The following is a 12,550-nucleotide window of genomic DNA, read 5'->3' as shown; positions in this document are numbered from 1 at the left end:
TTCAAAGTAATCACATCTGCTGTCCCATTTTCCCCTTCTGTCAGTAACAGCTCTAATATTTTAGATCTGTAATATTTAATGAAAGGTTTCCTCACCATTTCCCCATAAGCTATATTAATTAGCATTTTGGAATTAAAACATCTGTTTCATTTCTTGCAGTAGACAGATTTTCTATWCATGCTACGAATCACATTTCCACAGGTACTTGGAGAAGGTTAGGTCTGCAGCCGTGCATATGTTCAGAGTGTTTGGCTGGWTGGAGCTGGGTTCAGCCACAGCAGCCGGTGTGATGCTGTGGTTTACACTGGTGACCAGAGCTGTGTTGCTAACAAAGCCACACCCTGCAGCCAAGCAGAGCTCTCATAGCACCAAGGCCTTCTGTTCCTCACTCTGCCCCCTTTCCCACTGAATGATACTTTCGTTTAAAGAGTGTGATTTCAGCTCTTTTCATGTTTTGCTCTTTTTTKGAGTACCTGTTTTTGCAGTTATTCAGACCAGTATGAACACTTCATTAGCTGCAAAACCATGACACAACATACATGACACAGTGGCTTTTGTTACTATTGTCTTGAAAGTGTAATGGTTATGCAAAAGGATCAACACAGCCTTCAGTCACCTACCTCATCCCCTAAGCCAAAATGAGGGCATAATTATTTCTTTCACTCTTCAGAGGCAAAAGAACTCAAAACAAAGAATATCCTTAAAGCTTAGCAGTAACCATCTCTATAATGATTAACAATTAACTATAAAGACTAACAATTAGCCTTCAAACTGGCTAATTTTATTTCAATTTGAAAATACAAAAACGTGAAAACATTGTTTTTAAACAAGGCTTACCTTTAATTTCTTATTTAGTTTACAGCAGTATCTGTATAACATTGCCAAATTTAAAGGTCCAAAATCTCCATAGAAACTGTGGAAACAAACAAAACCCAGTGTCATTTACACAAAAGAGCTAAGCACATTTCAMCATGCACATTGTTAATAATTAAAGCTGGAAATCAAGGATACTGAATAGCCAATACATAGGGAACAACAGATAAGTCCTTTATTGATCAATTTAAAAGGACAATAGTAACAATTAATTTAAACTCATTTATAGCTTCAGTTTAATATATTCCAGTAACTACCTTTCCCATTATATACACATATGAACTACGTTTTTGTTTTTTTTTCATCCCATGATATCTAGTCTGGTTTTGGTCAAAACTACAGAGTGAAGAATTTAAAGACATGATCTAGTCTTTGAAGGAGCAAACTGAAATTACACGATAGCTTGATAAGAGCTGCCACCTATTCTTTCTTCCCAATGGCAAAGGGTTTATTTTTCAGGAAAACTAATTAGTTAAACATAAGAAGAAAACTTCCACTTTGAGGGCAGTCAAACACAGGGAAGCAGTTGGACAGAGGGGTCATGAAGTCACACCCAAGTTGTACAAGGATCTGAGCAACATGCTCTAGTCAACCTTGCTTTGAGCTCAGGGGTTGCATTACAGATCTGCAGAGGTGCCTCCTGGCTTCACACATTCTGCTGTTCAGAGCAGACACAACGAATTAGGTGTTTTATCTTTTTAATGCTTGTAATTTTATTAATATCCTCCTCCCCACGTTCTCTTGGACAAGAAAACCAAGACCAGTGCAAAAAGAGACAATTGTATTAGTTTGATACTCTTTAAAACGAATAGCTTTCCTGTCACACCAGTGCTCTTTCAGTATCATCTAATTTACAATATCAAGTAACACAAGTGTTGGTTAAGATTCACTTCAGCACAATAAATTATAATGTAATTACAGAACCTAATCAGCTGGGTAAAAGACCAAGCTACCAACCCCTAGAACTTAATTTGCAGGACAGACATAAGTTAACTAAGTCAAGAGAAAACTGCAGTGGCAGTAAAACAGGGCCTAATTTCAGAATTCCTCATCTTCTCTTGGGTAAGTCTGCCTGATATGGTAAATAGTTATAATTTTTAAAACAAAACCTTCCATACAGTTTCTCATAGAGATAAAGTAAAAAAATAAATAAATAAATATAATAAATAAAGTAAAAAAATATTCTAAGTTAAAACTGGAGCTCTAACAACAACAGAGTGAATGCAGCTTCTAGAAAGGTTGTATAGACTGCTAGGCTTCCTAATATCTCCTCCCCTAAAGCTGCACTAACCTCTAAACCTAAAACCTCCACCCCATCTTACTCCATCAATTTTAGAGCATTCTTTCACTTAAATATATGAAATATATGATAGAAGAATGAAACTTATCATTTTATTTTTTTTTGAAACACATTTTGAAGTACTGTGGAAAAACATGCAATGTGATAGTTATTATAATACAAACTACTTTAAAAARACATTGTGAGCAAAGTATCTGAAAGATATAMCTCAACACACAGCTCACCTAAGAAMTTAAGAACTACAGACATGCTTTAGGATAARTTTTTATTACTACTCATTTGCTAGAAGTACATCAATATGAAGTCATATATCCACTTCTACTTTTCCACATGATTAAATTTAAACAGTGGTGTAGGAAATGTACATGAAAATGAATTTACAAATTGATTCACAAAACAAATTACCATTTTTGTAATTTAAATAAAACAAAATACTGGTGGGTATATAATATAATACCATTTTGGTGGGTATAAGGATAAAATACATTCGAGTCTATACAGAAAGTAATTGTATTTCTACAAAATGAAGCTATTCAGCTTSTCTCAGCCACCAAGATGTCACAATCTTTGACTATTTCTCCATCACTTATTACCATTAAGAAATCMTGTGCTTCTCTTAACAGGGTGGAATGGGGGTAGAAATATCTCTGTTTAAGACTCTGGTACTACCACTGTTTGTCTGTGCTGCAGAAACAAGACATTTCCCAGAATCCAAATGCAATCAAAGGAAAGGCACTTTTGGTCATTGCTGCATCAACACTACTACCCATATGCAAAACACTGGCAATTCCCAAGTTATGTCCCTAACACCCTATAGGCAGGATAAACCAGCTAATGACTTGGCTGATAAAACATTGTGGCTAATACATGAGGCAGAAAGTTAAAAATTATGAGTGTAACATTATCTTTCTCCACTTAATACCTCTAAATTGGAGTAATTATCCTTTCTTTAATGGGGCTAAGTGAAACAAGTGCTTTACAAGCCTTCAAATCAAAAGAGCTCTCTAAAAGAATATAAGGCTCTGTACTGAAATCAATGAACTCTGATCTACAAAATCTTTCTTCAATTTACATCCCTAGACCTAAACAGRTTTCTGACATGTTTAAGCAGAAAGATTTAATCTTACGCACCCTCATTACTTTCTCTATAAAAGGCCATTTTTATACTTCAATTAGTGGCACTCGATCTTGACTCACTGAAAGGATTTTTGTCTTAAGACCAAAATTTTAAGTAAATGTAAGTGGAACATGGGAAATAGGGARTGTATAGGGAATGGGAATGAAATTACACACCAAGTCACCATCTGAATAAAGAACATAAGAAAAGTCAAATCTTATTATATGACAGTCACTGATAACTCATCCAATATTATCCTACTTCCTTCACTTTTACATCTAGATGTTTTAACAAAGCCATTTAAATACAGTAAGAAATTGTAATGCCTCTGAAGCTTAAGCCAGTTAAGRGAGACAGTCATTTACAACGGAGGTGGAAACCAGAGGAACAGAAAGCAGGTATGGTATTAATTAACATTTAATTSTATTTTGTTTTAATCAAGTACCTAGATGATACCTTAAATTATTCTTCCCCCTCATCCCATGGAGACTTGCTATCCTTACACTTCTCAAACTAAGTAGCAAAACCCCAGAATAWAACAGATGAACATTTAAATACTCTAATTCAGAAATACCATCATGATGCCACTTGGAAGCAGTAGCCTAAGTTTCTGGTATTTGTACTCTTCTCAGAATAGACTCCTACAACCATTTCTTCCTATCTATAATTTATTGCAGTGAAATGTCTGAGACATTTACTGTACTGTATCATAGGAATGGTCATSCCCCTAGAAAGGCCAGCCCATTGGTCTACTCTGTCATGTAAGCARTTACTGTAAATTCTTCCAGGAAACTTGATGGTAAACAAAAGGCAGCCCACACTCCTTAGTAACAATCGTTTCCAATTGCAGTTCCACGAGATGCCACATGAAGGTGCCACGAATCAGTTYAAGACTGAACCAGCACTCCTTAATGCAAACGCCACTTTCTACTAACCATTTGAATATCTCTGACTCTTGTGCTGGAGATAAACAATTTCTCATCTTGAATKATTAGATGGTGCCATTTAATGGAAGAAWATGAYAGACTAGCAGATTTTTAACTGAATTGATAAACTCCACAAGAATTGTAGATTATGCTRAGTTGGAAGGGACTCGTGACGATSAAGTTCAACTCCTGACCCTGCACAGGACACAAGAATCACACCACGTGCCTGAGAGCAGTGTCCAAACACTTCTTGAACTCTGTCAGACTTGGTGCTATGACCAGTTCTCTGCAGAGCAGGTTCCAATGCTCAGCATTGAACTGGCTGAAGAGCCTTTTCCTGACATCCAACTTAAAACCTCCCCTGACTCAGCTTCATACCAGTACCTCAAGTACTCTCACGGGTCACAAGACTGAAGAGATCAGTACCTGCTCTTTCACTTCCCCTCATGAGGGTGTTGAAGACTACAGCGAGGTCTCTTCTCAGTCTCCTCCAGGATGAACAGACCAAGCAACCTCAGCTGCTCCTCAGATGGCTTTCCCTCCAGACCTCTCATCATCCTCATGGTCCTCCTTTGGACACTCTCACAGCTCAATGTCTTTTTTATATTGTGGCACCCAAAACCACCCCTAGCACTTGAGATGAGGCTGCCCAAGTGGAGAGCAGAGCGGGACAACCCCCTCCCCTGCCCTGCTGGCCATGCWGTGCCTGATGCCCCCCAGGACAGGGATGTCCCTCCTGGCTGCCAGGGCACCGCTGGCTCATGTTCAACTTGGCACTGACCAGGACCCCCAGATCCCTTTCCAAGGCACTGCTTTTCAGCCTCTCATTCCTGGTCTGTACATCCAGGGTTGCCCCATCCCAGGTGCAGAATCTGGCACTTGCCCTTGTTAAATTTCATACAGTTGATGACTGTCCATCTTCCTAATTTGTAAAGTCCATACTAACATCAGTCAATGTGTGATACCATCAGTCAATCCAAGATACATCTTTCAAAGATAAAATACATTACTTTATACAGATGCCTGATACTTTTCCCCCACAGATGAATACACCAGCAGTAGTCGTATACTGCCTTTCACTTCCCATCAGGGCATGACTTTTTTTTGCTTGCCACCTTACTCAGTCATTGGTTTAGTAACTTGAAAACAGAGGCATCATTCAGTAACTGCAATCATTTTCTGGAGTACATATCCCACAACTGGTGCACAAGTTTTAAAGTACAAAGTTTGCCTTCTTGAAGGCCTGCAATCATATAAAGCCATTTTTCTGCCWAAACAGGAGCCTCTCAAGCTTGCAATTACTCAAGTCAAAAATAAAGCCCGAGAACCTGGCAGAATAACAGAAATAGAGATTCTTATCTGCAACTTTGCTAATTTTTCATAATTTAAAAATATCCAGCTTCCTAGAAAAATTAAGCAATGAGACTGTTTCATTCATTCTGTATTCATTCTTCTCGTGCTCTTCCCTCCCTCCTTCCTAGGCAGGATCATTGAGGTTACTGCATTCTAAGGGCCTTGTGGCATCTGCTCTGAGTCTGGCCATTAAACAGTACAAGACCCAGGTGGTTGCACAAGGGGCCAACTGGCTATTACAGCTACTTGCTCAAATCATAAGCATGTGTTCACATCTCACGTGCAACAAAGTCTCTGGATGAGCATCAAGATCAGTCCACACATTGATTAAAACCTAACTGCTCATTGGGAAATCTTACCTATTCAGGCTTCTTTCTCCAGCTCCAGTTTCCTGGACTATTTTTCCTCCCCACTTCTCAAGCACGTGAAAAAAAGGTGGGCACTGCCTTCCTGCTCTACTCCACTGATTCCAGTAACACGTGAATTGTTAGGAGCTTTCTTAACTGGGCCGAGACAAAATCCCTAATGCWTAATACTGCTTAGGGATTGCATGCTTCTGAACAGACAAAAGATGATGCAGCAAACAGAACCCTGGAAATATCTGAAGGCAGGAATAATGCAGAGGACCTAAATTACACAAAAAAACCCAGGTATTAAGTCTATTTTCTCTTGGAAATTCCAAATCCTCCTCAAGGATTCTTCAAAATCCAACAACACATAAATCTAAATTATTGATAATTAAACAGTTATTCCAGATATATGTTTTTTTAATCCAATGCTCCAATCAAAAACAAATTATCAATGGAGAGGGAGAGGTTCTCCCATAAAAAGCTTCCCTGTAGAAGAACCTTCAGGTCATGTCAGAAGCCTAGTCTCTTTGGAAAAAAAAGACATTTTAACAGAGGTCAAAATGCATGTAAAGGGTTTCCTAGCCAAGCTACATTCCCACCCAATGTAAAATTGGAGCTTAGAAAGCTGATGTTTTATYCTTTATTTAGCCTTTTACTGCAAACAAAAGAAGAAACTCCTCCATACTACTGGCAAATGCTTTTATCTTTTACTTATGAAAAAGCAAAGACAGATATGGAAAAGAAATGTATAAGCATAAAATTAAGTTGGGAAATTTCCTTTTTTTTTTTAATTTGGACTTCATCTTACTAAGTTATCTTGGTTATCCAATAGTCAGAGTCAAGTCTTCAAAATTACTGATGTGAACAAGGAACTCCCTGTTTTCTGTGTGAAGTGACAGCTCYGATTGCTGTAACAAGGCTAAGTTCAAGTTTTCTTTTTCCTTTCAAATAATTTAAGCCACAGAAAGATGGAGAAGTTCAGGTTTCCTATGTAAGTACTGTTACTGGAAAGCCACAGAAAAGTAGCACTTAACCAAAGCAAAACCAGGTAAGTTAACCCTTACTCTTCTCACAGAAAAGATAAACTACTTCTTTGYATATACATATACAGTGGAAGAAATAGTACTCACTGAATATTGYTGTAGCTAAGCATTTGAGAGTTGCATTTTATTGCTCCATAACTGAAGTAGCTGTCATGAAGACTGCTGTGAAATGTACAATCAGTTTCAGTGTAAAGCGTGATATATAGAGAATATCATATTAACTACTTCCACAGTGGCTTACACAATGTCAGACATCAGATCTGCAAAAGCTAAGAGATCCAAAATCAGAACAAATGACTGAATAAAACCGTTACGATTTACGAAGGCTGCCATTATAGTTCATCAGCAATTGACATTAAAACATTATTTAAATTGGGTTTTTTWAATTGTTTTTGTTAAATAAAACTATTCAGAAAAAGGACAATAAAAGCTGCTTTGATAAAACTATTGAAAGCCATGTTAACCAGTTAAGTGTAGTATTGTCAATCCAGATCTGTTTACTGGAAGGTGAAACGTGAAAGACGCTATTCTTAGATGATAAAAAGCTTCTTACTAGTGCCTAACTCATTAACTGAGGTCTTGCCAAGGCAAGGTTTGTCTATTTGCCAAATGAAAATCTTCATCAAGATGAATTATTTCTCATTAACTGCATTTTTCTGAAGTAACAGTTACCTGTACTACACTACCTGAAAAGCTACTCTCTTATAGTCTGCACTACTGCTTTTCTCAGGAAGAACCTTGGAGTTTCAGAAAGACTGAGAAAATCTCACGGAAACAGAACTATCAAAGAAGAGATTTCAGAATTGTATCACTCCATTCGGGTTTCTCATTCTCTTAACTGAGGCATTTGCATACCATTTCCCTGCCATAACAGGTTCAAGGTTAAATTGCAGCACATTCAGCTGAAACAGTGACAGCTCTAGCAGCAAGTTCCTAGTCAACTAGCGTTTGAGATAGGCTTAAACARTTTTAAGAACATCTTTATTATCTTTTAAAAATGGGAATGTTTAAGTTAGAGTGTTATGAAGTCATTAGAACAGTTGAAAATTTCAAGTGAGAACTGAAGGCTAAAGTGCTCAAGATTACATAACCACACTTCATGWGTAATTTAGTGATAAATCATATGACAAGCTATGAGAATAAGTCAATGCCAAACTTCCAAAACCATCAGATCTAGCACTAGAGCGGTTTTGTTTAATAAATGGGAYACAATGCTAACATACTAAATTGCTTCCTTATGTCTCCACAACAGTGCAGGAAAAAAAGGGAAGCAAAGCAGTGAGTTTTTAAGTACTATGTGATCCAGTAACAGGCTCTCTGTAATCAGACAACTCCAAACCTACATATTCATGAGGTTTTCAGATCAGATACTGCTTCACTGAAGCAAACTGACACCTCTGTAAAGTCAGCTAAATAAAATTCTGTAACAAGSTAACAGAATAAGAGCCCAAAGAAAAGCAGTTTAAACAGAGTAAGAATGCAAAGAAAAGCAGTTTACTTCCACACACAATGAACTATCTCATCTTCTCACTACATAAAGCACCTAAGCAAAGTTGAACCAATAAACAATTGTATTAATGTAATTACTTACATACCTCACAGGTGCTGAGGATTTAATCCCTGGGTAGACATCTCCTATCCTCCTCCTTTGAACTCTGAATAACGCACTTGATTAAAAACCRAAAGTGACCATAGAATTCTGACCACAAGAAACACCCAGGTAGGCCATTTCCATGAAGAATCTGGAAACCACTGTTCTGAGCTACACCACTTCAAAACCTACTTCCAAATATTTATTTTGCTATCACACAACAAATACTTCTAATCACTTTCTCAGAAAGAAGGCTGTATTTTTGAGAAAGCGAGGAGACCATATGATCTGGTGTACTAAAGTTACACTCTACTACTACTTACAAACAAGCCCTAATGTCATGTCTCCCACTTTCTGCACAGTCTGAGAAACATAACAGACTTACGTCAAGCTTGTTGAGAAGCAATTATAAGGGAAGGTATAGTAAAATTAGTACCTCCCCAAGAACGGAGTCTTCCATTCAATTCCTCAATTTGCCTCTAGCTTTCCAAATTYAGAAATATATTAAAAAGATACATAAAATGGTAACCCTACTGACACCTGCTTTTACTTCCCCGWGATCATATAAACTTCCTTGGATATGAGAGGTCAAAAAACAAAAAAATCAGGCATGGGTTKACTACCAAATTGCATAGACTGGTGCTGCAATAAAAATACCAGGGGAAAGTTTAGCAATGATATGTAAAAGGTTATTACTCAATTCCTACATGCCACCTGGTGACTGCCACTTATTTTCTACCTCGTACCACATTTTAGCATTTTATGAGCACAAAAATGAGAGTATCATTATGGTATCAAATAMAACACAACTTTAAAATGGGTCAAATAGACTAGGAACCATCAATTCAGAACATACACCAGGAGTTATGTTATCAAAGTATTTAGATGTGCCCTAGAAGATAAAGGAAATTTTGCCTCCTTCCATTACCSGGTTATTATGTCTGGTAATCAGGTTACACCCTCATATGTAGTTAACACTGGGTTAAGGAATATACTGACAGAATTTCCTTTACATGTTAAAGAAAACTACTTCCCCTTCACTCCCCCCAAATTTCTCAGTACTTTTATTTTTCAAACATGACACTGTCCTCACACAAAATACCTCAGTTACAGGCCTCAGTTAGGTCAGTCATCTGTAACAGTACAGAACTGCTCCCCCCTCGTACCCACAAGATAAATGCCATGTAAGATTACTTCACACTTCCTAAGAGCACATTAAGAATTAAAACATAATAGAGAAGGCTGGAAAGTTTCCTTTCTTCAGGAAAGTAGAACACTTTCCTACAACACAAACTGTTCAGGGTCTTCCCCAATTGAATTCTGCTTTCAATATTAGGTCAACCTTGCCTTAGACTAGTCCCAAGATCCCTTCCAATCAAAATTCCTTAATGACCATTAAAGAGCTTACTTCCAACCCAAGTAGCCCATTATAAATGTCAACTTTCAGAATGAACCACTGGGAACTCCAGTAGAAAACACACAGCTTAAGACTGACTCAAAAACATGCAGAAAAGATACCCTGAAACTACAGGCTGTGCATAGAAAGTAAGCTAAAAACCAAGGAATACTAGTTTACATTTTCACAGGATGAAGTCCCTAGAGAAAGGAGAGAAGAATGGTTGATGCTCACAACTGCTTCAAACCATATGGAAAGCAAGTTATACTTAAAATAGGAACATTTTTTGTTTCACTTCTGCTGCAGCAAAACCCATGTCAAGCAGACAGATACATCACCACACATGAAACACTTGATCTGGACACAATGCAGAGCACCAACTTTTCAGCCACAGCATAAAGTGATTACATTATTCRTTCAATGTATTTTATTCCCTTTAATAATATTCACAACTACGATCAGTCTTACTTTTTACCTTCTATGTGCAGTCRGTGTCTTGCAAACACATGAACTCTTTACTTCCCAGAAAATACTTTTTCTGCTGTTCTAAAGACACTAAAGCCATCAGGAAGTCCTATTCTCAAAACCCTCTAAATAAAACCAGTTATAAAAAAAGTTGCAGACGCTCTTCAAAAGCACATTTAAACACTACTTTGTTATGATTTTGAACACTTCATACTCTCCGTACAAAAAAAATACAGGAAATATAAAACAAACTACTGTTTTATCTATTCATACAACCTAAGTCTTCTAATTAAAACACCCTTCATTAAAGTGCAATTAGTCCTAAGAGACCTCCATGTTTTAAACAAATCTTATAAGGCTCAGGTATCCTTCTACCTCAACCACAAGTTAAGCCATTCAACTGGCATTGCAGTTGTTTTCAAGGTTCTTTTTTAAGTCATCTTATTAAAGAAGTTTCAGCTCATAAATAAATACACTCAGACTAACTTCATGCTCATATCATATACAAGTAACTTAATGGAGCAAAAATACTCTATATACCAAAGTGTGTTGGGGAGACTCTCAGGTAATCAYTTTGAATATGCAAACCACACCACTTACTTTTCATAGACCAGTTCCTCATCGGTACAGAAGTAGTGGGTATTTACGGTACTTTTCGGTTTATTTCGTAAAGTAGCGAAGTACAGCCGATCTGGAAGACAGATTAGGGGAACAGCGTCGGACAGCGAAGGCAGTCGGCCACCGCCCCGGGGCATACCCTGTCACCGCGGAGCGGAAGAGGCTCCGCCGCTCGTTTTTCTGCTGCGTGAGCGGCGGCGGGAGCGCCCGGAGCGCTCCGCCCGCGGGCCCTGCCCCTGCCGGGCCCCCCGCGCTGCCAGGSCCCCCTCGGCAGCGGCCCCGGCCCAGCACAGCAGCGCGCAGCAACAGGTGCCGGCCCCGCGGCTCGCCCAAGAGAGCGGGGAAGGCAGTGCCGGAGGGTGCTCGCGGCAGCCAAGGCGGGCAGCCCGCGAAACTCGCCGGGGAAAAGGGCGCAAAGCCGAGGCAGAGGGGCGGGAAGGGCGGTAAAGAAGCCAGCGGGTTTCCTCTGTGGGAGAGGTTCCGGGACCCCGCGGGCAGGGGMCGGGGCGGCTCCCGCCCCTCTCTCACCTTTCACGAACTCCGAGGCTCCCCCCAGCACTTCGGAGGCAGGCGCCGCCGGCTCCATCTTAAAGAGGGCGCGGAACAGCGAGGTGCGGGGCGGCTCCGAGCTCATGGCGCTCCCGGGCAGCGCCGGCGGGGCCGGGGCGCGCTCGCAGAGACGCAACCCACTGCCCGGAGGGGCCGCCCGCCGGGGCCCACGATGCTGCGAGCGCGGCGGCCGCAGCCCGCATAGGAGCGGGAGCGCAGCCGAGAACAAGCCCCGGGACACGGCGGGCAAGCGCCCGCAAGGACTCCAGCTCCACCCCGCCCCCAGCCAGGAGACGCCCCCGGATAAAGCAGCAGCGGGCGGTTACCAGGCGACCGGCGGCGCTCTGGCAACCGCGTTACGGAGCCTTTGTGTCGCCCGGCCCAGGACTGACGCTGCGAGTGACCGGCCCCCCGCGTTCCCACCCCCCCCAACCCCGTCCCGGCAGCGCCCCTGCTCTGGCAGGCAGCGGCCCTGCGACCGGCACGGCCCCGCCCTCCGCCCCGCCTGCCTGGGCAGCGCCGCCGCGCCCCGCTGCGCTGGTGCAGCTTTTCCCCGCCCGGGGCCGGCCCGTGGCAGTGTCCCACGGGGACAGGGCCGGGTGTGGTGTACAGCTCGGAGCGGGCTGAGGCGGAGCGGTGCCTCAGCAGCGCGGGCGGGTTCTGGACGGGGGCGGACGAAGTGGCGGGGCCGCCTCAGGCACGGGGGAACCGGCGGAGCGCCCGTTGCTCTACCTGGGACACCATTTATCGTGACAGACAAGCGGGCTGACCAATCAGAGGTCGACCTCCTACGCCTGCAGCCAATGAGCGGGCGGCGTTCCCGGGGCTCGCCCCGCCCCCGGCCCCCTGCAGCGGCCGCTTCCCGCCCGGGCGGTGTCGGCCGTCCCTCAGGCGTGGGGCTCCGTGGGCCGCGCGGCGCCGCCGGCTCGGGGGAGCGCAGCCCGGGGAGCCGCCTGCGAACAGCTGGGC

General features: G+C 41.7%; 1 protein-coding gene across 1 annotated transcript in view; it reads right to left on the bottom strand.

Moving 5' to 3' along the window:
• Positions 1-11,980, bottom strand: part of CDC14A (cell division cycle 14A) — a 48,469-nt gene extending 36,489 nt beyond the window's left edge. The window contains exons 1-3 of the mRNA XM_057364304.1: positions 11,561-11,980; positions 11,015-11,105; positions 838-913 (exon numbers count right to left, since the gene is read on the bottom strand). Coding sequence (XP_057220287.1) covers positions 838-913; positions 11,015-11,105; positions 11,561-11,666 — 273 coding nt within the window. The 5' untranslated portion in view covers positions 11,667-11,980. The remainder of the gene's footprint in view (positions 1-837; positions 914-11,014; positions 11,106-11,560) is intronic.
• Between the last annotated feature and the right edge of the window lie 570 nt (positions 11,981-12,550).

Source organism: Malurus melanocephalus, unplaced genomic scaffold (genome assembly GCF_030028575.1).
Source record: "Malurus melanocephalus ecotype Western Australia unplaced genomic scaffold, MMel_1.1 scaffold_37, whole genome shotgun sequence".
NCBI lineage: Eukaryota > Metazoa > Chordata > Aves > Passeriformes > Maluridae > Malurus > Malurus melanocephalus.
This window is presented reverse-complemented; position numbering and strand designations above follow the sequence as displayed.